Source organism: Mesitornis unicolor, unplaced genomic scaffold (assembly GCF_000695765.1).
Source record: "Mesitornis unicolor isolate BGI_N332 unplaced genomic scaffold, ASM69576v1 scaffold26798, whole genome shotgun sequence".
In the NCBI taxonomy this organism is placed as follows: Eukaryota; Metazoa; Chordata; class Aves; order Mesitornithiformes; family Mesitornithidae; genus Mesitornis; species Mesitornis unicolor.
This window is the reverse complement of record NW_010201555.1, coordinates 876-28,854: the sequence shown is the minus strand read 5'-3', so window position 1 is coordinate 28,854 and position 27,979 is coordinate 876. Positions and strand designations below refer to the sequence as shown.

The following is a 27,979-nucleotide window of genomic DNA, read 5'->3' as shown; positions in this document are numbered from 1 at the left end:
CTTCCACACGCACAGAGGCTGAAATAGGCCTGGTTCACACTGGTACGACACCTTTGCTGTTCAAAAGCATACCTCAATGTTTTCAGCAGACAGAATATGGGATAGGTATGGGGATCCCTGGATTTCAGCATTTTCACATGCTCATTAACCAGCACTTTCCATGCATGAGTAACCCTGGTGAAAACTATACATTTACTGGTTCCAGTATTTACCTTTACACATTCTTGTAAGCCTATGACCGAGCAGCTTCACAAAAAGAACAGGTCATCACTGTCTAAAAGCCTCGGAGACCCACGATACCTTGCAACATGCTCTTGCAGTAGGACTCACCTTCACTGTTTTCAGTCTTTCCTGCAGAAGGCACCTGGCCTGCCTCATCAGTGCGTGCTCCCGGCGATTTCTGATGACTGACATTTTCTTTCTCCTTGTCTGCTTTCTTTTTAGGAGTTTCCTGGTTGAGATTAGAAGTGGCACGATGCTTCACAGGAGAAGCTGGATATTGTTTGGCATTTTTAGGAGATTGAGGATAAGTCTTTGCAACTGTCCTGATGAGGGAAAACAAAAATCAAAACAGGTCCTATGTTACACAGCTTGGAATCAAACTCCACATGTATCTTTCCTCTTTCTTGTCTTGGGCTACATAGAGACTATCAGCTGTTTTAGAAACCACCTGGATGCAAGCAATCAGAACCTGAAATGCAGGGAACTGGCATACAAGCAGAAATGATTACAGAAAATTCTCATTTAAAAAGACCAATAATAATGTCTGAGTTGTAGGGAAGAGATATGGAATCACAGACTACCTAAACCAATTATTTCAGTAATGGCAATTTCATAATAATTTTGTCAAGATTACTGTGTTCAGTAATCCTTCTCAACATTTGAAGCAAAGCTATGGCTTCTTTCTGTCTGCAAAAATTATGAGTTGCAGTGTGCTACTTTCATCTAAATACCACCTTGTCAAACATGGTCTTTTTTTCTAACAGTATCTAATTTTCCAAAATAGCACAAAATACTACTATATATGAAGGTAAAGCTGTGTACCACAAAAAGAGACAGGACTGACCAAACCATTATGCTCTGCTGTTTCCCTTAGCACTTTAATCAGCACCAACACAACAGGCACAAGACTCAAAACTCAGCCCTTGCAACCTTTTACGCAGCTGCACTTGTGGTGATGGCAATGCACAGCAGCAGCAATGCAGCCAAATGCTTCTTTGGCTGTTGCATACTTTAGGTGAAATGATAACCTTGAAGTCAGTTCTGGGAAAGCGGAAGGGTAAAGATACTTGATATTCACTAAAAATAGGTGCACATTAAAAAGAACAGATTAGCAGGAAACATAAAACTACACACAAACACCATTCATTATTTATGTGACACCAATAACTAGCACTAAACACCTGTAACATTAATAAAAGGCTGGGCTGTGTGACTAAGTATATGGAAGTGAAGAGATTACAATCTTAAAATAATGATTTATGTGAGTTCCATTAGAATAAATAATCCTACATTAAAGTGAGCATTACTTGTGTAGTTTTAACCTTCCTTGTGGATATGCAATTATGATATAAACTTATTATCCCTTATCACTTTTCTCATCTACGCAATATAGCTTCATATACTAGAACATGTTTTTTGGACTATATACTCAATGTGGCAGACTACAAGCACAAAAAACATGGACAATGACTGAAAATTAATGAACTGGAGTGGTAAGTTTTGTATAGATCTAACGATAGTATTGTGTGGCCAAAGACTATTATAACCGGAACAACATTTGCATTACAGAGCAGACATTAAACATCTTTCAACTCCTCCCCCCAAACTCATAAATTCAGAAGAAAGGGTTCTTTCCCATCATATTATGGTGCACTTGAAAGAGGCTGAGACACCAGAATACAGTGAGCTCATTCAGAGCAGCCCAATTTGTGGGGAGGAAAAGACTAGCAAGTATTGCACCACCTGTACTTGCTTACTCCCACTGAAGAGCCATCACACACTTAAAAGCCCTTGGGCTGGTGCAAGAGTAACATCCAACTAAATTTGAAGTTCAGCTCAAGTACCCTCTGCCCACAGGCCCAGGAGCTCCCTCTCAGCTCAGGTCCTTGCCCTCAGCCCTTGCCTCAGCTAAGCTGTAGGTAAGCCTGTTCCTAACCTGCTGATCTTGGCCTGATGCCCTGGCTTGTCCTTGGACCTGACTCTGTAAGGCCTTTGCTGGCTATCACGGGACTTGGCTGTCCCCACCGTCCCTAGACCTGCCCTAGTCACTTCTTTCATCTGTTGTGGGATGGGGTCCTGTGGGTGAGGTCCCCGTCCTTGTCTGCCCTGCTGCCACCCACGGCTCCTGGCTCCTCCTGCTTTGCCGGGCAGCCTGCTCTTGCTGCTCCCTGACAGAAACAGGCTTTTGAAGATGTGGACAGGCAAGACTTTCCAGCTCTTGTAAAAAATAGCAATGGGAGAAGACAATGAGATTGGCTGGGGTTGACCCAATCTGGTTTTACCATTGTCTTTAGTTTTCTTTTTAGGATATAGGTGGATTCCTGGGTCCTCCTAAAGACAGAGGGAGAGATTTCAAGGCCCCACCTACATATATATATGCCTTGTACATGCCTCACCATTACAGCCATTTCCAACTGCATTTTGTAAAATCTAACACACAAATAAAAAGCAAGCAACCTTTTTCTTATGCTTCTCTGCAGCACAGAGGATGCTTCTTGCTAATCAGACACTTCTTCAAAGCATAGTCCCTTCTTGCTGTCTTTGGTTTACAATTCCAACTTTACCACACATTTCTTGCAATGGCTTTTATTTAACTTTTTGTGACAGGAGGAGCAAAACAGTCACATAACTAAGGCTGAGTCATTTTCAGTAATGCCACAGAAGTAATTGTTCTCTAATAAAGACATGACAATCAAATTAAAGAGGTTAGTAGGAAGAAGTCTAGTCATGAGAGCTACTATCTTGCACTGCAAAGGAGTTAGAGAAGACTGGCTCTACAGCTTACCTGTTGGACTAGAAACATGTGCTGAATTTATTATTCAAGCGTTGCATCTTTGAACTTTGAGACCTACGGAATTTTTTTTTCAGCTCTTTGGCCAGAGGCATAGAAAATAAAGTACGGGTAGCACATAAATCAGAGGTCACAGCCAATGCTGTCCATAAACAGCAAGGGAGAGAGCAGCGTGCTTTCTTGAAAAGCCAGGTACGTGACAGGTCATTGGTCACAGCAGTTCAGAAGGCCAACTGTAAGTCCAAAATGTGAAGCAATAGCAGAGCTGCATTATTTTTTTACCCTGTTAATTTGACAAAAGCTCTGCAGAAACCACACCAAGGACACACATGTTCTCAAGCCAGCTCTCTGAGATTGCTCTGATCACAAGCTCTTCCTGCGTTCTGACAGTATTGCTCTGCTACCTGTGATATTTTCTCAAAAGCAGTTTTCTTTCACTCTTAGTTTTGATCTTTTCTAGCCAGACACCGATTCATTTCTCTTTTATATTTCTCAAAAGAGCACAATCTCTGCATAGGTCTATAGCATAGTTATTTTGATAGCTGCATTATTACAGACGTTTTAAAAAATCTTGAGTTGGCTCATTCTCTAGCTAGCTGATGGAAAAAAAAAAACAACCCCAAACCCTCAAAATAGTCTTGATCCAACATTCTACCCATTGTTTCATCTTTCCAAGGCAAAATAAAGATCAAAAGTAGTAAATGTAGCACAGATCAAAAAACATCTAAAACTAGGTCACTGCAGGACCTACTTATGTGAGGAATAAACCTACTTATGTGAGAAATGCACCACACAGACACCTTTCTAATAGGTTGCATTTAACAGTTTTAAAAGTTTGGGCTTTTTTTTGTACTACTATAGGTTTGTATTTCACTGGTATTCTGTAATTTGATTGAACACATGCATTTTTTTACATCAAAGTGAGTCCTAATGGCTGCAGTGAGATGTTGCCCAAAAGAACCACAAAGGTATGGGTTCAATTAGTGAAACTGTGAGCAAAGGACAACGATACAGACTGAAAACTGGAAATGAACCACGAACCACCCACCGGCAGCCCTGCAGTCCCTTTTCCCTCCCTCCTTGCCCCTTTCTCCTTCTCAGATGATGTAACACTTTGGCAAAACGATGTAACACAGGGGCTTGTCAGAGCTTTTCATTTTTATTCACTGCCTCATACCATGGCTTACGGGAAGACACTTAAAACTAATTCCTACTTCCTTGAGTCAGTCAGGTCCCATTGATTTCAGAGGGACTATTTACCCAAAGACACGTGAAGGACACAGGCTTTATTGCTCTGCCGATCTATAAGATAGGACACTTACCTATTCTCTGAGGGATACTGCAAGAATAAACCGATTAACGTATAGATCTTTGAAGATGAAGCATCAAAACACATTTACCAAGAAAACTGGCATTATTGATCTTGTGAAAGATGTGAAGAACAGGAGCACTTTACACAATCTGTATTCAATAGCAATTGTAAAAATAAAGGTAATTTCTCAATTATTCCCAGCTGTCTAATCCACTAACTTTCGTCTTTCTCAGCTGATCCACACTGAATTCAAAGCAATCCGCACTGGATTCAAAGCGATAGTTTTGGTTCTCTTTCTTACGTGACATTTCTTGATACATTTACTTTTTCAAATATCTTCAAGATTTTAATTCATTGCTTGCTTTTAATTATTGCTCAACATACTTTTATTTGTTCCCATTTTAAGTCCATATTTGTTCACTCATTCTGTCTTCGATGTTATGTTTTTGGGCTGATCTTTTTTGCCTTCTCAGTAAGATTTACAACTCCAAACACCTGTATTTTATTTAGGTAATTACTGTGACTCTATTCTGCCATCAATCACTGTCTCTCTTCAGGCTGAAGTTTTATTGTCTTGTTTGAGCCTGTTTCAGTTACTTCACCATGATAAAAAGAGCTTTTTAATTAAATAAATAACGAAACAACATATAAAGAAGACAAGCAACTACCACTCACAAACTGAGATGATGACTGAAGAATCAATAACTAGAACACCACCAAGAAAACTTGAATGTCAAGTCACATACTTTTAGGAAGAAAAATGCATGCAGCTGATTATCATCTAAATCACTGGCCATACTTGATTCTGTCCTCAACAGCTTTCAAAGTTAAGGTGCTATGCAGAATCACTAAGTACTAATGCTGTACAATACATATTCTTATTCCTTCCAGGTTATTTATTTAGCCATATGGTGTGCTGGAAGAAGAAAGATTAAACTTGTAAAAGACTGTCAGGTTTGCAAGGAGAACCAATATTTGTCTACATATTTAGTCACATTAAAATTAAAATTATAATTAAGTTCCACAGATAAATTTAAATGAAAAGGTAAGATTATACAACCTAAAGGAAGGCTGCAAAAGCCTGACTGCCTACATCTAAATCCAATGACCAGGCCATGAGGAAATGTATCTCTTAATAGAATATGGTAAACAGGATGCCTTTCTTAATTTTTATTTTAAATTTCTAAGGGACCTTTCAAGAGTGCTGAAGCAGAACTCTCTTTCTGCAATCAGTAATAAAGATGGATTTAAACTCTATTTACTGTATCTCTCCTAAGGTCAAGGAGGGTGTTCTAATTGGGCCATGTTAAGATTAAATGCTCAGTAATACATTTCTTGCAGCGGTCAGAATCAGATTCTCTTGAGGAAGAGAGGGAGGAAAAGAGAAAAAAAGGGTAACTACTGTGGCTTACAATCAGAGAGAAACCCACTGGTAGGCTTTTTAATTCCTCCTCTGCTTCTTCCCCTAAAAACAGTAGTTTAGATTCCTTATAGGCATGAAAACATCTTACTATGAAAAGGTTCTCAGAATTTGCACCTCTGGGAAAACGTATCTGTCTTTGCCTAACATTTATGTTTCCAAAGTACAGCTAAGAAAGGCAACTCAATTGCTAGTAAGCCCAGATATGCTATAGGTCCACAACTCTGCATGGAGGAAAAAAAGCAACCACACAAAAAGCCCCCAAAACAAACAGAGAGGTCTCCAAATAAGCAAAGATTAAAACCAATAGTTTAGATGATGCATAGTTAAGTATATTTATGGAACCAGATGGTCATGCCAGCAATAGGAAATGAGTATTTTAAATGCTGGAATTTCTAGTTAGTATTCATGTTCTGTGCATTTCTTCACATTAGGCAGAGCTTCTTCAAAACCAAATAAAATAAAAGCATGTTTAAAAATAAGTATAAATAAAATTTCACATGAATTATGAAATGCACCACGATAATTTCAAAAGACTGAGAATAGGCAAAGAAGTGTCTCTAGGGGCCACCAACAAAATTTTATGTATATCCTATCTGTTCATCTACATCTCTCTCTCCATCTGTATCTGTGTGTATGTACAACTAAAACAAACTAGGTTTTACAGAACACTTCAGAGGAATCTACATCTTCTTTACAGGTAACAAGAAGCTCACAGCACATCAGACCCTAATAAGAAAGGCATACTTAGGTGTCGCAGGTGATGCAGATCTTCTGGACAAGGCAGCAGGAGAATCAGACCTTCTTAGAGGAGATCCCATACCAGATGATGATGGTGTTGCAGGTCGCTTCTCTTTCTTTATCTTCTCAGTCTAGAAACACAGCTCACTTTAGTTTCCATAATTAGGAACAACACATATCAAAAATATATTTGATAGTTTTATTAACAAGATGGTATATAAACAGATTTGTGTAGCACACATTTAAGAGAAAAGTTTTTTTAAACACCAGCTTCACAACTGAGGCGTAAGTTTTTTATTTTACGCAGACATAAACCTCCTCACCCACCACCATGTCTTGTGTGGACACAGTCTACAAGCTGCAGATTAGTAACACCACATCTGAGCCTCTTCAAGAGTTCTTGGGAAGAGTGGCAGCACTGGATGGAGCTTTCAAAATCAGCTACATGCTCCTGCAACCCCTCTTAGGACACAGTCAGTAATGCACCTGGGCATCTCACAGCAATGCTGCTGGGTCACAGCACTGAATCACACCTAAGGAAGACACTACACAAATCTTTAGCTTCCAGCTTTGGTCCTCTCATTTGCATCCAATTTGGATGGCGTGAATCCCCCCACTAACTATTACAAGACACAGGACTTTTGCAGCCCTAGTATAAATTTTTCAAAACATTAAAACTTAGCTTTACACTGAATAGACTCAGTGAAGGCGAGTGACTTGCCTTTGCTTTTCTGGAAACTACAGTGGATCAATAATGCAACATTAAGCAAACAATTAAAAAAAGGCCACAGAATGAGTTAAAAAAACTGATATAAAAGAAGAGGCATTGTCAATATACTTGGGAAGTTTCCAAAATATATGACAGTTGCTAATTTACCAGCAAGACTGGACAGACTTATAGTCATACTCAGTAGAGATCACATTTGTCATCCTCATTCCCAGAAGCCACAGGCAAGTCTAGAAGCATACATTCCAGTGCCAGAAATCTCAGTTCTCTGAAAATATAGGTGTTGCTGTTCCAAATACTCAACATTGATTCCCAGGAGAAATATATAAAAATGCTGCTAAACAGCAGCACAAAAGCAAGAGATGAATGCAAAGCTTACTTTCTTACTGCTGTTTCTTACAACAGGGGTAGCACTTTATTTTTATAAATGTCAAGGAAAAGATAACAACCAAAAGCTGCCTCAGTTTGCCCAGAAGTGAAATCAAAACCATGGCAAACTCACCTGAGTAGCTTCAGCTGCAGCCGCCCCTTTCATGGCATCAGAAGTGGAGGGCGAAGTGGCCTTCTTTCTGTCAGTGCTTCGGGTGGGGGAAGGCTTGTAGGGAGATTTAAGAGGACTGGCTGGTGCTACACGAGGACAGATATGGAATACTAAAGAGTTATAGTACAATAGCAAGAGCAAAAGGGAGCACAGACAGAGGAAGTAAAGGAGAGGAGAAAACAGCATACTTTTATGTTATAATGTTCAAAGATAGTTTTTCAGTTTGTTTGGTTTTTTTAAGTGTTTCAAAAGATCACACTAATTAACACATTCAACATGGTCCCACTTTACTGAAAATGCTTTTACTAAAAGTAAAGTTTTATAGGATTTTAATTATTTTTTTTTAATTATCTCTAACATACTATGCTCTTACTCATATCCCTTTTGAATTACCCAGCTATGACTGCAATTATTTTCTCTTCCGAAAAGTCCAGCTTCCTTGGCACAATGATAACAAGCAGTAAATAAACAGTTCTAGTTGGGTGACTTTTGAACAAATACTGCAAAACAGGAAAGGTCACTGAAGAGTTAAGGATTTTTGTTTTCTTCATAAAAGCCTAAACATGGCTCCTAAACACCTTAATGGCTTTTCAAAATAATACTTAATTAAGAAAAAAAGCAACAACAAAACCAAACCCAAACCTAAAATAAATGCTGCTGTAGGTATTTCAGTTATCGTTATCTGTGGTAGACATCAGTTTGAGTGCAACACATGAATTACAGCTTACAGGGCAACTCTTTCTCAGTACTTTTTCTTTATTTGCAATATGAGCAAGATTTTTAAATGGGACATTTTACTCCTGTTTTTGCTCATATTGCCTCAACTTCCACGTACACATAGAACAATCAACAGAGTATATGTTTTATTAGTAAGACAGACACTAACTGTAACCATGTGACAGTGTGTTTCCAGTCTTATTCAACTGAAGTAAAGGATACTGACTTTGGAAAAGCAGTAATTATGCTCAAATGTAAAGGAATTAACATTCTTTTTTTATTGGGGGCAGTCCTGTAACATCTCTTATGAAGCCTTTTTGTATGATTTAAGTTTTATTGCTGTATTCTTTAACTGACTCTCCAGCAAGCTGGCAAAAGTTCACTGAACATTAAAAGAAAGTTTAGAGACTTAAATGCTGCTTCAGACAAGTATTTTCACTTCAACTGTAAAACAAATATAGTTACATCTGTCCAATAACAACTGTTTGCCTGAATATCTTGACTCAGAGTGACATTAATAATGCATTGCCCTAGAGAAAGGGTCTTAAATTGAGGTTTCTCATTTCTAAGCTTACAGAAAATGCAGGAGCAGAGCAATTCTGATCCAAACATAATGACATAAGGCACAGGATGAGCTCTTGAAAAGGAAGAGCCCTCTTCCCCATTCAGCAAAAGCTACTTCTACAGAGAGAAGTACACAACAAATGGGAGATCCTCCTCAACCTTTTTGCTGGCAATTACTGACAAAACCGCCAATGGCCACGCTGAGTATTGATGTTTTATGCAACCTGTGCTACAGCCCGATTGCCTTACGAAGAAATGACAAGGGGACACTGGTTCAGAAAGCTGTTCCCAAAATCAGCACTCCTGTTTCAGCTGAGGAGGAAAAGCTATCCCCAGACCAAATTGTACCCTTGTCAGACAGCCCAGCGTGCTGCTTTAAAGATCCTGTGATGAAGAGAGAGAGAAAGCTGGGAGTTTACAAACAAAATGAGTGGGAAAGGACAAAGAAAGTACCTATTGATTTCTTCAGTATCAAATACAACACAGAAAACATCTGTAGGTGGCCCCAGCAATTCGCCTCAAAATTTTAAGCAGAATATAGTGATCTAATTTCAAGTTGGCTTTCGTTCAGTCTTAGCAGTAGCTGATCCCTGAGCAGTAAGCAAACAAGGAATTTCCTCAAGGGCCAAGTACTGTGTGACAGCATTTCTGCTTTCAGCAGATGCTGCTTTTAATGAAGAAACAAGGAAAGTAATTTTAGAGTCATCCAATACCAATGTCCCCATGCGCTGCAACAAAGAAGTAACACGCAGAGGAAAGGAGGCTTACTCCTCCTTTTATTAGTTTCTATATAGCTTTGTATTAAATGCACAGATGCAGGACTTCAACCTATTTTAACCATGCTGTATAAAAATAACGATCATAAAAATGACCAGTCTCATACTGTCTAACCTGTTTTACCTGAAAAAAATGTTTCCTTTGTCAGACAGGCATTTGGGTGTGGAGTTTGGTTACTTTTGTTTTTAATAAAAGTTAACAAAAAAACCTGTGTCACTTTTGTCCTTGTTTCAGCAAATACTATGAGTAGGTATAGCTTTATAAGCAGGAACTACTCTGGAAGTTAGGCACTTGTGTAAGTATTAGCAGGACTGGAAATCTTAGTTTTGTAGCTGTTTGCAAAAGAAGGATTTTACTAGACTACCATTTACAGATAGGAATAGTAACTCTGATCTCTAATTCTTAGTTTCTTAAAGATCAATAACTTCTGGAACTAACACCTTCCTACGAGTGTGTCTGCTTTTTCCTCTAAGTATCATTTTAACTGTGTATATACACAAATATATGTATAATAATACACATACAGTCACACAGTTAAAGGCAGAAAGTAATTTAACAGCAAAGAACAGGAATGTTAGTAAAAATAATTAAGACTCAAACGGTGCACTGGGATTTTTGTTCTACATACTACTTGCATATGAAAGGGGATGACATTAAAATATCAAATAAAGTCTCTCGGAGGTGTCACATACTGGCCTAAATCCTGTTTCTTAAATGAATATATTCAGTTTTCCATTGGCTTAGGTTTTAGTGATTTTGTTAATTCATTTTTTGTTTGTTTGTTTAACTATGTTCTTTTTAAAAAGACATTGAGAAGAAGATAGACAAGATGAGGTGTGCGTTCAAGCTTTTAAATACACTGCTATCATGAACAACTTAGTTCATTGTTGCTTATGTACTACCATGTAACTTGTCACTTGGTTCATAACACTCCATTTTTTACAGCAACTACTCAAATGCAACCAAAACCATACCTTAAGGGTTTCAAAGTGAGTAATTCACATTTTTACCTGGATTACTGTACTGCTCAGAAAGCATTAGTGTACTTCTGCTTCTGGCTAAAGATGACTGTGTGGGAGTCAGCAGTCGAGAAACAATAAAGTTTTCCATTGGACTAAGATGCATGCGGTGAGCTGAGGGATGGGAGCAAATAAAATAAAATTTAAAATGCAAAGAAATAAAACAATGTTACATTAAAATAACTAAAATAAAAGGATGAAATGGTTAAATGAATTGAAAACAACCTTAAAGTGTTTGAGACTTAAAATATTTAAAGACAATTTTCATTCCCTATGAAAAAAAGGTTTCTAGTTTCTCCATAATTTTAAATTATTTTCCACCTGTACAATAAATACAGTAAGGTTAAGACAGAGTTACATTTTGTTCTTACACAGGGGCACGTTCCATTCTGCAAAATGGTTGCTTTCATGACTCAGCATGAAAAAGGTTTGCCTTTTTCCACAGTAGAAAAGGTGAAACATTTGGTATAACAGCGCAGCTACTCACTAATGTGCCAACCATACAGGGACTGCATTTAAAATGTGCAGTCTCACCTCATTACATAAGTCTTATTTATACAAGATGCCTGCATTGCTTCCTACTCCATAAATATAAGCGTCAACTATGTAAGAAAGATATTTATAGATGTTCCTATTACATGCATATACATATAAAGCCATCTGTCATAATAACCTCAAAGCTATAGATAACTTTTCATTAAGCAACTGAAAAATGAAAGTAAATTTACCTTCTCTTTTTATTCTAGAAATAAGCCTTCATTGTTGCTTATTCCAGGTTTGTTTTTTTCTCATTAGAGTTCAAAAAAAAAAAAAGGAGGGGAAAGGAAAAAAGACACGCAAAAAAAAAAGAAAATTTCTAAAGAGTTCACAGCGGGGTAAACCCTCCAGTCCTCTATGTAATGTTTAGTAAACACTAATCCCGCAAGACGATCATCTTTTGCTGAGCCTCTGATGGATCAGCATTTCAAATCAAATTAAAAGGGCTCTACAACTCTGATCACCAGATTGAAGACACCCAGGTGGCTCATCAGACGTGCTTCTTGCCCAGGGTACAACCCACTTCTAACATTGAGCCACATGTTTGGTTTGCTTGTTTTTCTTTGTTTTTGTCTAAAAGATCACAAGCCGTACAGTTATAGGAAACTGCTGCAGTCACCACATGTACTTGTGACCTGGTTTGCTGGAGTGTCAAAAATTGGAAAAGAATCAGTAAAAAAAAAACCCCACAACATTTGTCGCTGGCCTAGGACCTCCAGCACGGCAGCACAGTCTTGGGACAGGCTGCAGAACTATTTACTGTATTAACTTACAACCCCCCGTTACTCTTTGAGTTCTTTTGAATAAAGTATAAGCGAGTTACAAAGCCACACGGACAAGAAGTGCTTTAAGCAGAAGGAGAGTTTACGCTGGTAGGAGACCAGCAGGTTCACTTGCCTCTGTCGGGGGAATGTGTTATTGCCGCTGTAGAGGAGGAGAGGCGCTTACTGATGGGCGATTCCATTTGCTTTGGCAGATTCATTGTAGAAGCTGAAAGTTTGTCACATGCTGCAGGAGAGACGCATTGGAGATATTTGTATTCACATCGCAGTGTTGAGAAAACTCCCCAAATTAACCTTGCATTTGTACTCTTTGGCCCTTGTCACTGATCATATCACTGAATAAGGCGCAAGATGAGCTCTTTCTGACTGCTGGAGGATCAGCATTTTATAAGACATGCTTTGGGATTCAACTTTTCTGCTTGTGAATTTGACATCGCAGTTTTACAACAGCTTATCTTTTATATTGCCACAGGCAGGCAAATAACAGGTCTGAAGGAGTGAAGCCATTCTGATACAAGATAGTCACTACCAGCACAAGCAGAAAGTTACCTAAAGAAAAACGAAATGCACACACAGCTCTGAACTCCTCATCTCCATTCCCCCTCGCCTCTACGTTCAGTCTGGAAGAGCTGGAGTAGACCTCAGGTATTATTCCAATATAAGAATGAAATAACTAACATTTGTGTGTTCACACAATGAGAAATCACTGTTTTAGTGACTGATCTGGCACCAGCCATTTGACTTCAAAAAAAAAAAAAGCTTTCAGATACTACCCCAAGTGCTCTCATTTTTCTTCTGAAATACTGTTTGACAAAGTTTGTTTGAGCACAATACCCATTTCCTGCCTTGCCATTTATTCAAATGAATGACAGAAAACCGTTATTCAAGTATTACTACAGTGTACCAGCATTTGATGATCACTGAATGATGCTTAGAAGCTAAAAGCACAGATGCTTTGTCCCTTAAATTTGAATTTTATTTCTTTAAAAAAAAAAAAAGTATTTTCAACTAGAGATACATCCGTGGCCCTAATTCTGCAGCTCCTAAGTTACTGCATTATATCCATCAAAACATCTCCAAGATTTGCCTTCCATCTATCTACTACAATAAACAATACAGTTCTCTACATTGCCTTTTTTCCAAAAAGCAGGTACAATAATGGTATGGTCCACTGCACATCCAAGCCTCTTTGTACAGGACCAACAATTAGTATAAAAATTGGAATCTGTTTGCATGGAAATAAGAGTTCTGAGACCATGGGCAGAACAACATTTACTGTGCATTCTGCAGGAGTAATAGTCAAGCCTAGCTCCTCCTCTGGGGGCAGAGAAAGAACCTGGTTCTTAAAAGCACCTCAAAAAGCACCTTAAAAGCACCTCCTGTGTTATGTTTTCAAAATGTCAAGTACATTTGCAATCAAAATTAGAAATTCTATATGTAATTCTTTCTTAACTTCGGAGGACTCATCTACCTTCACAGTCCTTTAACGGGAATAATAATTTTAATTATATATAATGGAACAATACCAAAGAAAACAAAACCACGATTGCCTAAACAAAGTCAACTACTTGAGTTTGTTACAAATGCCAGCTTGGCCAAAATCCACTTCAGGAGGCTGAAAACACAGCACGGCTGTTTATACCAAATTTGCTTGTTCTTGAAATATTGCAGAAAAAGGCCCCCGAGACGGAAGGAGGGGACTGTTTTGATGAAACATCATCTCCATAACAGCGCAGCTGTTACATAAAGTATAACACATTTTCTCTTATTGTGCAGCTGAATTTTGGTTTTTTAAACGGCACCTGCACCTATGCGTGTCCATTAGAACTGTCAAATATATGCATAATTATATTTATACAGACACACACACACACATGTAGAGAGTGCCCACAGAATTAACAGAGATGAGAATCTGAGCAGCAGAAGTCTACATTTAGTGAGAAAACCATGAAATGCCTCTACTGTGCTGGAATGAGAGGCATGCACTGCTCCACCATGGCAAAATTAAAAGGAAATTAAAAAGACACTTAGTCCACAGCACTAAGGATAATGCCGTAGAGTACCAGACTGAATAATAATAAAACAGTGGTTAGGAAGGACAAGATCAGCGGATGGGTTACAGTGATTAGAACAGGTAGAAACGAGACACGATGGTGCTGTGATGCTCTGAAATACCATTGAAGGAATCAGCAGGAGCAGTAGAGGTCACAGGGTCTGGAGGAAGGGTGTTGGCAGCTAAACCTAGAACAGGGGGTGGGGTATTTTCTGATTCACCTACACAGCAGAGAAATTAGAGCAAAAAGAGGTGAAAGAAATTACTGAAGAAGTTGAGGGAGGTGGCATTAAGCATAAACTGCACCACAAAGACAAACTGTTCTCTTTCTCAAAGTGCAAAAGACTTCTTTTATTGTCATAGATCTTTAACTTCCTGGTTTTTTGAAGGCATACCGTGAAAACTAAGATGTGAAACAGAGTTTGCGGTTTTAGAGTTAAGTATATTTACACACTATTTAAGAGAAAGTAACCATCATATTTCATCAGCACTCGAACATGGATATTTTTCCCCAAAACAACAGTTCATTCAAACCTGACAAATTTAAATAAATTATATTATTTAAAACAGAAAACATGCCTCTTTTTGAAATATAAAAGCAGTACATGACTGATTATGTAATAAAAAGAATTTGTTCTGAAGCCAAATCAAAAAAAGAGTAGCAACAGAAAGTATGTGGGGAAAAAAACCAAAACAGTTTTAAACTGCACACACTGCATAGTCATCTAGAAATTCCCATCAGGTTTTCAGAAGCACCAAACAAAAACAGATCATCTCTTGCAAGGCTTAGAGAGCACTCAGTCCTTTGGTGAATATTAAATTTGCTAACTGTGTGCGTGGGAAAACAATGCGAGGGAAGAGGAAAAAAAACGGAGAGAGCACAGACTTTTAGTATTTAGCATCCTCCAAACAGATTCTGGTTACTCTGTTAAAATGATCTGCATTCCTAAAGTTAGGAGTAACCTTTCTCTTCAGAAGGTATTAGAGAGAAGCAGCAATTACAAAGCATTTATTCGTGCCCCAAGGCAGCAGCCCATCCAGTACCACCCCAACTATAAAAGGCATCTCCCTTACTATCTCCACAGCCTCATGCATTTTGCACTTGGAGATCTGCAATGCAGGCAGCCTGCTTCCCTTACCGTCTCTCCCTCCTGAGCCTGCAGCCAGTGCTCCTCCCCACGACCACCGCTTCTGCTTCTGCTCCAGCTGCTGGCTGCGTTCAAGGGACCGACGCATCATGGCTTCTAAACGCTCCTGGTGATAGTGGTACAAAAGCAGAAACCAAATCTCAATCAAGTTCTTTGGGTGCTTTTCTTCCCCATCTCTCCTTCTGAAATCACGCTAAAAATATGCAGTCCCCCTGTTGCTTCACGCAAGACGATTCCAGGAGCTTGTTTGCAAGAAAAGAAAAAAGACTAAGTAAAGAAGGTATCAGCATGCTACCTACCTCCAGATATCTGTATCCTTTGTCTGCAAGCCACTGAGGTCACTACAGAGGCCTAAGTAAATAACACAGGTTGCATCACTGCCTAGCATCTGCTCCTGCTGGTGAGGCTGCTGCTGTGCTCTGGACTTAATTTGTGTAAGAATAATGCTCGACAAGCATTAACTCCTTCTTGGCTATGCAGACCTCGGGATTTTTTTTCCACCCCTTTCTGAGCACAGCTAAATTGCTGCAATGCCAGTGGCTCCTCCTAGCCACGCAGATGAATGATCACTTCAAACCCAAAGTAGGTTACTTTGCAGGATGCTCAAATTATTTATTTATTTTTACAAAAACTCCCTTCTATATTCCACTACGTACTTTACAGTCTAGGCATTTAAGAGCTTCTGATTTTATTTCCTGTGTGTATTTTTTAGTGTATGCCCAGATTGTGTTGCTCCAAGATTTATTTTTTTTCCCCCTCCACACCCACGTTCTTCTCCATGGCTTCATGAGTTAGGATTTTCAGATGAAATAACAAGGAGATTTCTTTCCCTCCCCAAATCCTGCTCTGCCTTAAACTTACAGCTACATATAGTCACCTTATTCCCTCTCCACCACCTCCTAACTCTCACTCGGAGACCCACCACTCAGTTTTGTTCCCACCTCCTCCCTCTGCTATTTTCTTTGTGGTTTATTGCTGTGACAACGGTCTCTGCAGCTTTTCTTTTCCTCCACTCAAGCAGATAAAACCTGGTTCTTCCCCACCCACCATTCCATCATCTATTACCCTCTTCCTTTCCTCCCCCCAGTACCTCATTCGCATCTGGCAACCTCTTCACCCTCACGTTTCAGCAGCCCAAACCCTGCTGTGAAAGATGCCGCTGCCTCCAACTCCTGCCCCAATGGCTTTTAGCTCTTTGATCCTATTAGTACTTTTGGTCCTGTTACTTACTACCTTTGTTACGTATGTCCTTCTGGTCTACTATAAGACTCCTATCCACTTCAAACTCTTGATCCTGCACGTTTCTGTGATTACATCATATTCAATTTCTATTAGTCCCCAGCTTTGTCTCCAAACATCTTTTGGCAGCTCAGATCAACTGTGTAGAAAACCTCTCCTGCATCTCTTGGCCAGACTAATTTCTCTCACCAATCTGTGACTTCAGCCTAGATTTCCTACTCCCCTTCCCCAGTATATTTTATGACAAGCATGTCTCCCTCAGTCTCCGCACTGATGTTGTGGCTGCTGTCTCTGATGGAGCTCCTTCAGCAGATCAGACCATAACATCAGGCACTTCCAGTAACTACCATGCCTGGAACTTGTATTATGCACATATCTGTAAACTTTGTGTTACCTTCCTGGGGCTCTGTCTATGGTCACTGGGCTTCTAAAATGCCAGATGCCTTCTCATCATCTTCTGGTAATCTGCAATACACTTTTGTCTCTTCCACGTCTTTGAAGAATCTCTTCTATTAGCATGACTTCCAGTAATTTATTTCTGACCTCATTTTTTCCACCTCATCCAACCCTGCTACCAATTATCCATCAATTTCAACAGGAAGCCACTACCCTTTGTCTTTAAGCTCTCTTCTCTTAATTTTTTTACAAATCACTTGTATCACAAAGAATTTCATTATATTACCCTCTATACAAGGAGTGAAAACAAGGCAATTCTTCCCTATCCTATCATTCTCAGCTCTCCTGTCCCTATTACCTTTTGACCAGGTACAATTTCACCCTGCCATTACAATTTCTGCTGCCATCTCCAGGAAGACAGTCTTTCAGTCATGTGTTTTAAGCTCTCACTTCAGTTTTGTCTCCCTTCCATGTCTTTAGCTCATGGTCTATCAGGGAACATGCAAAGACCACTGCACTGAAAGCCGACAGCTGCTTCCCCGCCCTCCCCCCCCCTTTCCCCCCATCTGTCTCGTCAGTGCCATCAGTGTCCAGGCAGGCATGCAAATGCGCACTCTGCCTCTTTCCTCATCCTCTTTCTCCCTACAGAGCAAAGGCACAAAGCACCACAAAGCTCAAGCACAGACTCTTCAGCGACAGCACAGAATAAAAAGACAGTTTTGAATATGCTACCACTTCTTGTCTGTATGGACAAGGAAAAAGGAAAAACTTCCAGTCTCTGGAATCCAAAGCCACTCCCCTCCAATGTAGTTTGCAGCAGTCTGTCTTTCTTCTCTTACTACCTGATGATGCAATTTTCATATTTAAAACCCGTGTGTGCTGGCTTTGCATTTCAAGTTCACACTTTTTGCCTTTAACTTCCCACCTCTCGACATTAATTTAATTCTGTCTGAGTCCCTTCTCTGTACTTACTCTTCCCTAACCTCACCTCCCATTTCATCACCTGTTCTTCTCTGCAGTCTGCTTCTTTTCATTACTTTCTTCTACTATGCATCCTGTCTCAATATAGCTCTCTACCCACATTCTTTATGAAGGAAAGTGATCTTCCCATTTCTCTCTCATTAAAGCATACATTTTCATATCTAATGAGTATTGTTATACATTAATCAAAAAAGATAAGATGAAAGCAGTCAAGTTTCAATTACCTGGGTGATTTATGTTTTTGGGGTTTTTTTAATGTTGCTTGGAGCATGGACCAGCAATATTCCATAGTTTGCAAACCACAGAATACACTTACACCACCTACTATGAAAACACTGCTTAAGAAAATGCAGGATGACGTAGATTAAAGAAATTAAATTATTTTTCATACGTATTTGGAAGCCCATGCTACCTACAATCTGAGGCTGAAATCTTCCATTATGTGATGTGGAGAGGATAATTCATTTCCATTTTTAAAGAGCCTTTCATTAAAGCACTATAGAACATAATTATTAAACCTCATGTAACCCTGCAGATATAGCTTTGATAAAGAACAATATGAAGGCCATTTTTGACAAGGAAACGATAGTTATTTAAAAAACATTTTAACTTAGCACAAAACTCAAAAGCGAAAGCAAGCAAGACACATGGAAGCAGAGCATAAACATCTCATACATTAATAATTTGGTCTGTGATGACAGGTAAACAAGACAAAGCATTCCTTCATCAGCAAACAAAACACAAACCCATTCCTGTTTATGTTATAGATGAAGTACCTTCTTAGAAACATATCAAACTATCCATGTTTAAGGGTAACAAAGCTGGTGAAGGGTTTAGGGCACAAGCCTTATGAGGAGCAGCTGAGGGAGCTGGGGTTGTTTAGCCTGGAGAAAAGGAGACTGACAGGAGACCTTATCGTCCTCTACAACCACCTGAAAGGAGGTCGTGGTGAGGTGGGTGTCCGAATCTTTCCCCGGTAGCTACTGATAGGACAAAGGGTAATGGCCTCAAATTGCACCAGGGGAGGTTTAGGTCGGATATTAGGAGGAATTTCTTTACTGTAAGGGTTGTCAAGCACTGAAACGAGCTGCCCAGGGAAGAGGTTGAGTCACCATCCCTGGAGGTGTTTAAAAGACTAGTAGATGTTGTGCTTAGGGACATGGTCTAGTGGTGGACTTAGGGCTGGTTCAATGGTTGGACTCAATGATCTTAAAGGTCTTTTCCAACCAAAACCATTCTATGATTCCATGTTATCTTCATTTGGAAACTCTAACAACCACAGATAGAAGAAACAACCTCTGCAATAAAGATCTAGCGAGCTTTCACAAAAAATTGTAATGTACAAGCTTTGCCCATAGGTTAAATTAAGAGTGAGTAAAGCCATAAGAAGAGAGCCATCTACTGCTAGTATCTAAACTATACATGTTGCTTTCCAAAATCCGTATTTATTCATTCAGGTTTTCCACAGACTAAGCAACAGAACAAACCTTTACACTGGCTGAATAAAAAGATGAAAAAAAAAAAAAAGGCAAAAGCAAAACCAAGCAAACCCAAAAAACAACAGTGAGAAAGCAAGTCATTTGACTGAAGCACTTTCTTTTTCTCTATGTAAAACATGACACAGATGTGAAAACAAGGAAAAAAAATACTTTATGAGTATTATGACTTAAAATAACTTGTGCAAACAATTCTAAAACTATCTGCCTTATATCTACAATACAAGTATCTAAAAAAAAAAAAAAAAGCCCCCCCAAAAGTCTTTCTCTTCATTTTATATATTCATCAGCACTGTATAAGTAGCTCACTGTTTCCTGGTATTATCAGTTGGCTTCATCTTTTGAGTGGCTTTTCCACACAGCAACAAAAGAGCTGTTATTTTTTTATGTAAAGAACACATTAAAGAGCAATACAGTATTTTTAAATTTAACTACCCTACTGAACAGAATTCATGTCTACTCTCAGCCAGTTACTATTATGGGTGTGCAGAAAGGGAAAATTTACTAAAGGTGTGTGCATTAGAGAACAACAGAGGAGAAATAAAGGCTCTGCGTTAAGGTACAGGGGAGCTGCGACAGCAAGTGATGGCAGGGGAGGAGCAGAGGACGACGTTCAGTGTTGAGGAGGAGAATTTCATCCTTACTACATGTCCAATGCCCACAGCAAACTGAGAAACTGCCTGCATAGCAATCTCAAACAATTTGCAGCAAAATTTCTGTGTTACTCGTGCAACTGAATTCCACCCAGTATACGAACTGCCAGAATATGTTTGGAAAGCAGTTACTTAATTACAAAGTAATTAACTTTGAATTACAACATTGTAAGTAGTTAATGATGTAACACCTGGAGAGTTTTTCACTCTTTTGTGTTTAAGTGCATACTTTTGACAAATATAAGACATAATGCAAGTGCACCAAAACAATCTCTCCAATGCTGCAGGATACTCTTTCCAATTTAGCAGTTGCTACATCAGTCTTTCAAGTCTGAGTGCTGAATTAGATTTGATGCTGTCTACCTATACTAGTGTTTATTTAAACATTAGTATGTTGGTAGGATCACTACTAATTTTATCAATTTCCTTTTTAACAAAATCTGATGGTTTTATTAAAAGTGGATCTTTGACTAGATGGATGTTATTGCTGTTATTCACGCCGACATCCTTGACATGGCCTGTGCAAGTGATGTTCATATTGTCTTACGGAGTACAAGAGCAGAAGAACACCACAGCTTCTACGGAGACTGCCCAATACCCTGTGTACAGATAAAAATACCTTGCAAATAAAAGTTTAAGTCACACAGAAGTTCAAGACAGGGAAAGGGAAAAATAATTTTAACTGAAGGAAGACTAGCTTTGCTTTTATCTAGTCCCAAAGCTGTTAGAAGCAACTCTTTAATAACTTCTGTTGAACAACTACATGCTTCTTTATTCAGGGACTGCTTCTACTAAAGGAGTGGGCAGCTTTAAAAGTAATATGGAGGGAAGGGCAGTGCTACTGAAGACCTCTAAGCTACAGTCAATGTAAACAGGACAATTTTCAGACACATTTATTTGGTTTCTGTTTGGGAAGTTGGACACATTTCCACTCCAACAAGCAACAAGCTCCAGCTGCCCCAGAGGAGAACTCTGCCAGAACATCTCCATTCCCAGACTTTACAACCAGCATCTCTTATCTGGCACTGTAGAGGAAAAAGCAAGCAAAGTCAATTGAACTTCAGCCACCTCCTCTTTAAGAAGTCCTCTGGATGCAAAACAGCCAAGCAGAGGATGCTCTGATGTAGGAAGCCAACAAGTCCCCACAGTTTGTTAAGAGCCATTCATTTCAAACTCTTACAAATGCAACAACAGTATTTTCTAGAGAGGTTTACATAATCTATTCCTATTACAAATATGCACTGCCTTCTGCTGTGTTAAAAGGCAAGGAGAAAAGATGTAAGGAAGACATAAAGGACAACCAGTAAGGCAGAGAGCAAGGAAGAAAATCTCTCTACTTGGCACTTCCGACACCTGATGAGAAGGTAAAATGGGTGCTCCAGTCCCCACCCAGCGTAAACCAGTGTTAAAAGGTGAAACACTGAGGACATGCTGCAGTATACTGGCTCACTGGCCAGGGTATAACCCCACCCCCAGCTGTGGGAAATACAGGTTCAAGGCTCTTCCAGTAAAGGCGGCCTCAAATGTCCACAATGACTCATGAGCAGTGAGTAACTTGCAATGCCCAAGGAACCACAACTTCACCACCATCCTTACTCAGACCCTCACTGCTACTGCACTTATAGGGTTTGAGGAGCTCACCAGAAGAGCTGGTGGGGGTGGGATTTGGCAGATTCTTTCATAGAATTCAAGTGGAATTTGAGAAATTAAGGAATGACAAGTAACCACGAAGGGAAGCCAGGCAGTGGTGGTGTCTCCTTTTCCTAGTTTCCTTCTCCCCTCATCCTCCCGTTTTACAGATTATTCCCATATGTACCCTCCCATCCTTCCAAGGCTCCTAGATTTTTCCCACCAAGCCTAATCCATCCCCAAACAAGCAAGCATCGTCTCCTGTCCTCCTGCCCACACAGCCTTCTCTCAGGTTCCTCAGCCTGGGGGATGGGGAAGAGCAGAAAGGAAAAGGAAAGGAGCCAGGCCTGGGCCTGACTTGGCTCCCAAAAGGTTTCAGGCAGTTATAGCTTGAAGGACCAGCTCAGTGAGCAGAACTAGGAGTGGTATGAGTATTATCACCAAATACTTGGAGGCAGCCTTTCTCTTGCCATTGGAGAAGTCTCCTATCACACATACAGGGTGTTGGGGAGCTATACCAGGCTTCTTGATGCTTGGGAGAAACATCACTGTGTGCTTAGCCTCGTACATCCATCTCTGGGCAACTGCAGGAGGCCACTGTAGGAAATGGGGTCCCCACTGAACTGACCCTTTTGGGTCTGACCTAGCACAGCTTCTTTTATGTCTGACAACCCTGCTCTCATTTCTCCAGTACAGGCAAACCATGCAGCAGGGAAAACAGATGGCTGCTCACACTTCCTACAGCTCTCCCTCTCCCTGCCACCCTCTGGTTCAAATTTTGAGGACAAGATTTGGAAGTTTTTGTACTTGCCACCTTCCCTTACAATCCCTATAAAGGGGATCAATTTTGCTTAGCTGCAGAAGGTTATTACAGCAGGAAATACTGGGGAAGAAGCATGGCAGGTCAATGATGTTACCACAGAAGGAGAGAGGCCTCTCACCCTTTGTTTCTGCTTTTTGGCATTTTTCATATCAAAATTTGAAACAAACCACATGACAAAATATTTTAAAATGAATTCTCAGCTGTTATGCAGAAGCCACAATCAATATGTTATGGTTGAAAGAGGAACAGCAGGATATAATCTTCTCTTCAGGTTGAAGTGAAAAAAAATCAAACAACACGCAGTATGTTATTCTGATCCCATGCAGAAGTGTTTTATTTTTCTTGCAAAGATATTTTGATCAAAAGATGGGGGCAGAAAAAAAACCCAAACAGACTTCTAGAGCCTTTTTATCTAGGAACTAGGGAAACACCTTCTTTTGGCCTTTTTTTTTTTTAAAAAAACCACTACCCCCTTTTCCAAAAAGTCATTAATTCTTTATCAGTTACAGTCGCAGCGCTGGTGTTTCCTACGCAATGTCATGTGGAGAAACACACAGACACACACACACTGCATTCAGAGATCTGCATCAGAAATTGGACTCACTAAAGCAAAAAAGAACCTTAAATATCTCAGCAGGGAGAGTAGAAGAGAGGAAGGGTATGAAGATGCTTCAAAAGATACATGATTAATTAATTATGTTCTGTGCTACAATTTTAAACCAGCCTAGATTCTTCACTGCTTTAAGTAAGAATTTCTGCTCTTATGTCACTGAGGAAAAATGAAAGAACACATTTTCATAAATATTATTTCAGTTTCATGGATAGTAAACAAAACAGTAAGAAAAATCTTTCCCTTTTATGGAATCATTCATCTTTAAAAAACACCTTCTGGAAAGCTGGTGCTTTATTGTCTGGCAGTCAGAGTCCCAGATATGTTAACATAAGTAGACGTCTATTCCATGAGATCAGACAAAAATCAAGAAACAAAAAGTTCTGGGAAGTGTTTCTGATGTACAAGCACTAGTGGAGTACTTACAGCTGTGGTGATGTGTCCTTCTTGTTCCCAAAGTCAATAATCAGCTGTGTCTAATGCTACCATACAGAGCTGCTCAACTGTACATCTCCCAGTGGACCTTACCTCCTCCTCTTTAAGCTTTTGTCTCCGTTTCTCTTCAACAGCTGCTCTCTTCTGCTCCTCTCTCTGCCTTTGTTCCTCCAGCCTTCTCCATCGCTCCTCCATTTGCTTCTCATATTGAAGTTTTGCTCTTCTCTCCTTCGCCAGTATCTGCTGTTCCCTAGCAGCTTAGGCAGAGGAGAAAGTGCATTGCAACTTATGCAAATTTTCTTCTGTTTTAGAATTATTTGATAACATGACACAATAGTGTAAAAAACCAAATACAAGCACACAAGGATTTAGTCCACTAAGATTTAAAAAACCACAGTGCACAGAAGTGCTGGAATGATTAGTGAATCTAAGTCATTTGCTAAATAAACAGCGATGTCCTTTGTACACAAAGTGACAGTTTGTGCCCCTTACCTATGTAAAAACAGTGTACAGAATAGTTAACAACTCCTTTTTGTTCATGTTTCAAATCCCTCTGTAGTTTAAAGCCAAATTCTTTTTTCAGACATAAATGTTCCCAGTAGGTTTTAAAGTGCATCAGTTACACACATTGAAGCAAAAGCCCTTGGATTTTCTTTAAAACTGCGTTTCTCATTATGAGGCTGCCTTCAAAATAAAAACATGATAAGATATGCTTAATTTTCCATGAAGCTTTGAAAATATACCATCCTGTTCGTAATTCGGTGCTACATCTTTATCTACTTCTGCCTCTTTGCATGAAAAAAATTACTTCCGTTATTGACAGCTTGCCCTGCTGTTTATTCCTACTGGAGTCATAGGCTTCTTGAGACATTAACTTGTTGTTACAGAAACTCAGACTGCAACATTACATACAGGACTGTTGCTTCAGGTTTAAATAGGAGAACAAGTAGTAGAAGTTAATGTGACAAATCATGAGGAAAAATCCACTTCTCATGCAAGTGTATTCCATAAAAAGGCAGGAAGGAGGAGTTCAGTAAGCATGCCTACATACGCAAGCCTGTCATGTCACATACCAACACATATGTAGCTGATATCAAAGAAGGAATATTCTCACAGCGGCAGGCTAAGAACTTGAAAGTTAGGAAAGCCAAAATTAACACTGTTTATACAAGAACTAGTCCTTCATCCTGCTCACCGATTCAGTCTCAGTCTGCTTTTTCAGTTCCTGCTTCCCTGTAGAGCAAATTTCTACCCTTTAACTCTCAGTATCTTCCCATCAGTCCTAGGCTCTTGCTGAGCCCTCTCAATTCCCTCTTTCTAGATCAGCATTTTCCCCTCAGCTGTTGACCCCAGACTCTTTAATCACAGCCATGACTTTCCGTTCTCTTAGCCCCACTCCACCCTCAAGTCCTTGGTTTAAAGCCAGAGTCCCTCCAACACCAGATCCTTTTCTAACAGTTGCATTTCTTGCCCTTGAAGACTGGATCCTCCTAAAAATACTTCCTCCTCACATCCAACCTGCTTTGCAGAACACCTTCTACCTTATTCTTGTCAGAAATGCAGTTGATGGTGTCTTCGCCTCTCACCTTATGAGAATTCACTATTCTTCCCACCCTGGGACAGGGCAGTATGAGCGGAGTGTCAGTGCTGCAGGGGACCATGGACTTGTACACGTGAAAAATCAGACTTGACAACAGATAAAGACTTACCTCAGAGACAGTGGAAGACAAGTGGCCAGCCATTAACTGTTAACAACTACTAGTCACTTCAGGTAAAGCAGGTGAAATCAGCATGCCAGAGTTGATAAAAAAAAAAAAATAAAAGTGAAGTGTCCACAGATTGTGCTAAGATTACCTTCTGAGTAAGTAGGTGAAACCTGCAACTGATTCTGGATAGAGAAGCAAGCCATTCTGTCACCATGGACAAAATATATAACTCTTTTTCATTAATTCAGGGATACTAAACCACTGATTAATGAGTTCTGGCTTTGGTGAAAATGCTGTTCTGTACTGCTGCAAAGTACCTGCTGGTTGCATTAAGATCTGTCGTTTTGAGGAACTTGCTGCTTTTTTCCGAACTTCTAAAAGAAATTTGACACAGACAAATTGTGACCAAAACCCAGAGCTTCCTATTCTATAAATGGTCTTAATCCTAAAAAAGTATGTTTCCAAAAGGTACATATGGTGTCTGGAGACAAGAACGACAGTCAACACCTTCCAAATTCTCTCGTCCAACCACTCCCATATTCTCCAGCTTTCAGTTTTCCTCTCATCTTCTCTTCTGCTTTTTAATCCAAGTTCTTTTCAATCTACTCAACACATCACTTTTTTTGGGAACCAGCAAAGAAGGGATAATCAGGAGGACAGAAAAGATAGTCTGGACTAAGTATACCCAGGAGAGATGTAAGCTATGACTCAGGCTGGTGACAGAAACTCTGGGGAGATTTAAGTACTAACCACCAGCAGGTTTTCACAGGAACTGCCAAAAGAAATCTTGCTCACCAAGCTCACGGTACCAAAAAATGTCAAGCTACTGGCCTCGAGAGTCAGGCTTTGTCACAAAACGGTCAACAGTTTGTTGTTCATTTATTGCAAGAAAAACAGTTTTTTTCCCTATGGTTCTTTTCACAGGTGCTCACACTGTTTTAGATGAAATTTCCTCAAAATATAAGCCTATCTTAAATTTCACAAAATCATAAAACACTGGTAATTCCTTCTGACAGGTATTGTCAGGTAACCTTAAGGAACAGTGCTACTGGCCTTTCTTGTTATTACAATGAGGAAAAGTGAAGTTAACTGTTCAATGCTTTATATATATAAAAAGTCAACAATGTTGAACAGTTAATTTCACATACACACACTCCTTATAAATAAATAAATGAATAAATAAATAGCCATTTCTTTAACATTTGCCTGGATTAAAAACAACTATTTAAAAAACTTTGAAACCAATGCTTATATTATTCAGGAAATGAATTAGTATTTTTTCTCATTCTCTTAAAGATTAACAATTTTAAAACTTACTAAAAAATATCTGCATTATACCATACTTAACACCTCAATTTTAACAAGGCTAAAACTTAGAGTAAAAGTGAGGTTGTTTCACCAAATCACCCTGCATATTATCCAGAGTATTATTCAAGGCTTATTTGGTATTTTTACAAATCAGAGAACATAAACCTATATCCAAAAGTACATAAATCAAAGAAAAAAGTCAAGTTGTAACTATAGAATACTCAAATAGAAATCAAAGCAGAAATACATGAATTGATTTTTTATAATTCAATTTGTAAGTAGAAATATGAGCAATAAATACTAGAAACAGACTGAACTACGTTTTAAGATTCAGAACAGAAAAAAATGTCATGTTAGTAACTTAAGCCTATTAACACATACACAAATAATACATGCACCTCCTGCCATCTTACCAAGGTATTTCTCCCTTTCTTCTCTTCTCTCCTTTGCCAGTCGTTGTCTTTCATCGGTTTTTAGAAATCCATCAATGGCTGAAGTTAGAGAAAAAATATATAAGTTAAAAAAAGTGTTAGCAAAATTAAAGCATCACCCAAAAAATCTAAAAAGTTCCACCGGAACAAAAAGTTGTATCTACATCTTTAACAATTCCAACACCAAAAATGATTTTGCACTTGTATGTGAGCAGGTTAACAAGCTGCGATTTGGACACATCTTGAGCACAGTGTCCTACCTACTGCTGAACTCCAAGCACAGTTCCTCAGTGTAAATGCCCGACTCCTCTTCTCAGAGCAAACAAGCATGCTGTTAGTGCTCGATTTGAAACTTAAAACTTCCTTGGGAAAATCCATAAGGATGCAATGAACATCTTCATCTTCGTTAATAACCTCAATTTCAAGTTTTTGGCTAAAATAGAAAAAGGTAGTACAGGAAAGCAGTAAAAGCAGTATGCAGCTGTACTGTTGTCTCATACTATGTGAAGTCCCAGCCTTCATATTTAGGGTTTCACACAGCCCCAAAGGAAACCACCAGCACCAGCTCACTGCAACAACCAGCAATTAGCACTGGATGAGGCCATGGAGGGAGCAGCCCTCTTGCCCTCTTTTCCAGGTAGGAAACACTTTGTGTCCTCCTCCAGTTGGTAACTAAAAGCAGGTTACTTGTTTGGGAGGAGGTTGCCTAAGGATGTTTTCTACCTGGATCCAGACACCCCAGTTCTTTGCACAGCATGAGCCACCAAAAAGCCCAATTTAAGAAGGCAGAGCGTGACACACGAGGTGCCTTGGGGTCACCGGCCTGCGTGCCCTGGAACAAGCAGCCAGACCAACCTTAGCAGGACCTTCTGCAACACCATGAGTAAGCTCACCAGCTGCCAATTTGACTGACCAGCTAGA

The 27,979-nt window shown here is 39.4% G+C and overlaps 1 protein-coding gene across 1 annotated transcript in view; it reads right to left on the bottom strand.

The window, feature by feature from the left end:
• MAP7D2 (MAP7 domain containing 2) overlaps nt 1-27,491 on the bottom strand; it is a gene marked incomplete at its 5' end in the record, with an annotated part of 34,488 nt that extends 6,997 nt beyond the window's left edge. The window contains 9 exons of the mRNA XM_010190142.1: nt 331-545; nt 6,493-6,617; nt 7,716-7,840; nt 12,266-12,376; nt 14,326-14,424; nt 15,343-15,457; nt 23,707-23,870; nt 27,041-27,118; nt 27,319-27,491. Coding sequence (XP_010188444.1) covers nt 331-545; nt 6,493-6,617; nt 7,716-7,840; nt 12,266-12,376; nt 14,326-14,424; nt 15,343-15,457; nt 23,707-23,870; nt 27,041-27,118; nt 27,319-27,491 — 1,205 coding nt within the window. The remainder of the gene's footprint in view (nt 1-330; nt 546-6,492; nt 6,618-7,715; nt 7,841-12,265; nt 12,377-14,325; nt 14,425-15,342; nt 15,458-23,706; nt 23,871-27,040; nt 27,119-27,318) is intronic.
• Between the last annotated feature and the right edge of the window lie 488 nt (nt 27,492-27,979).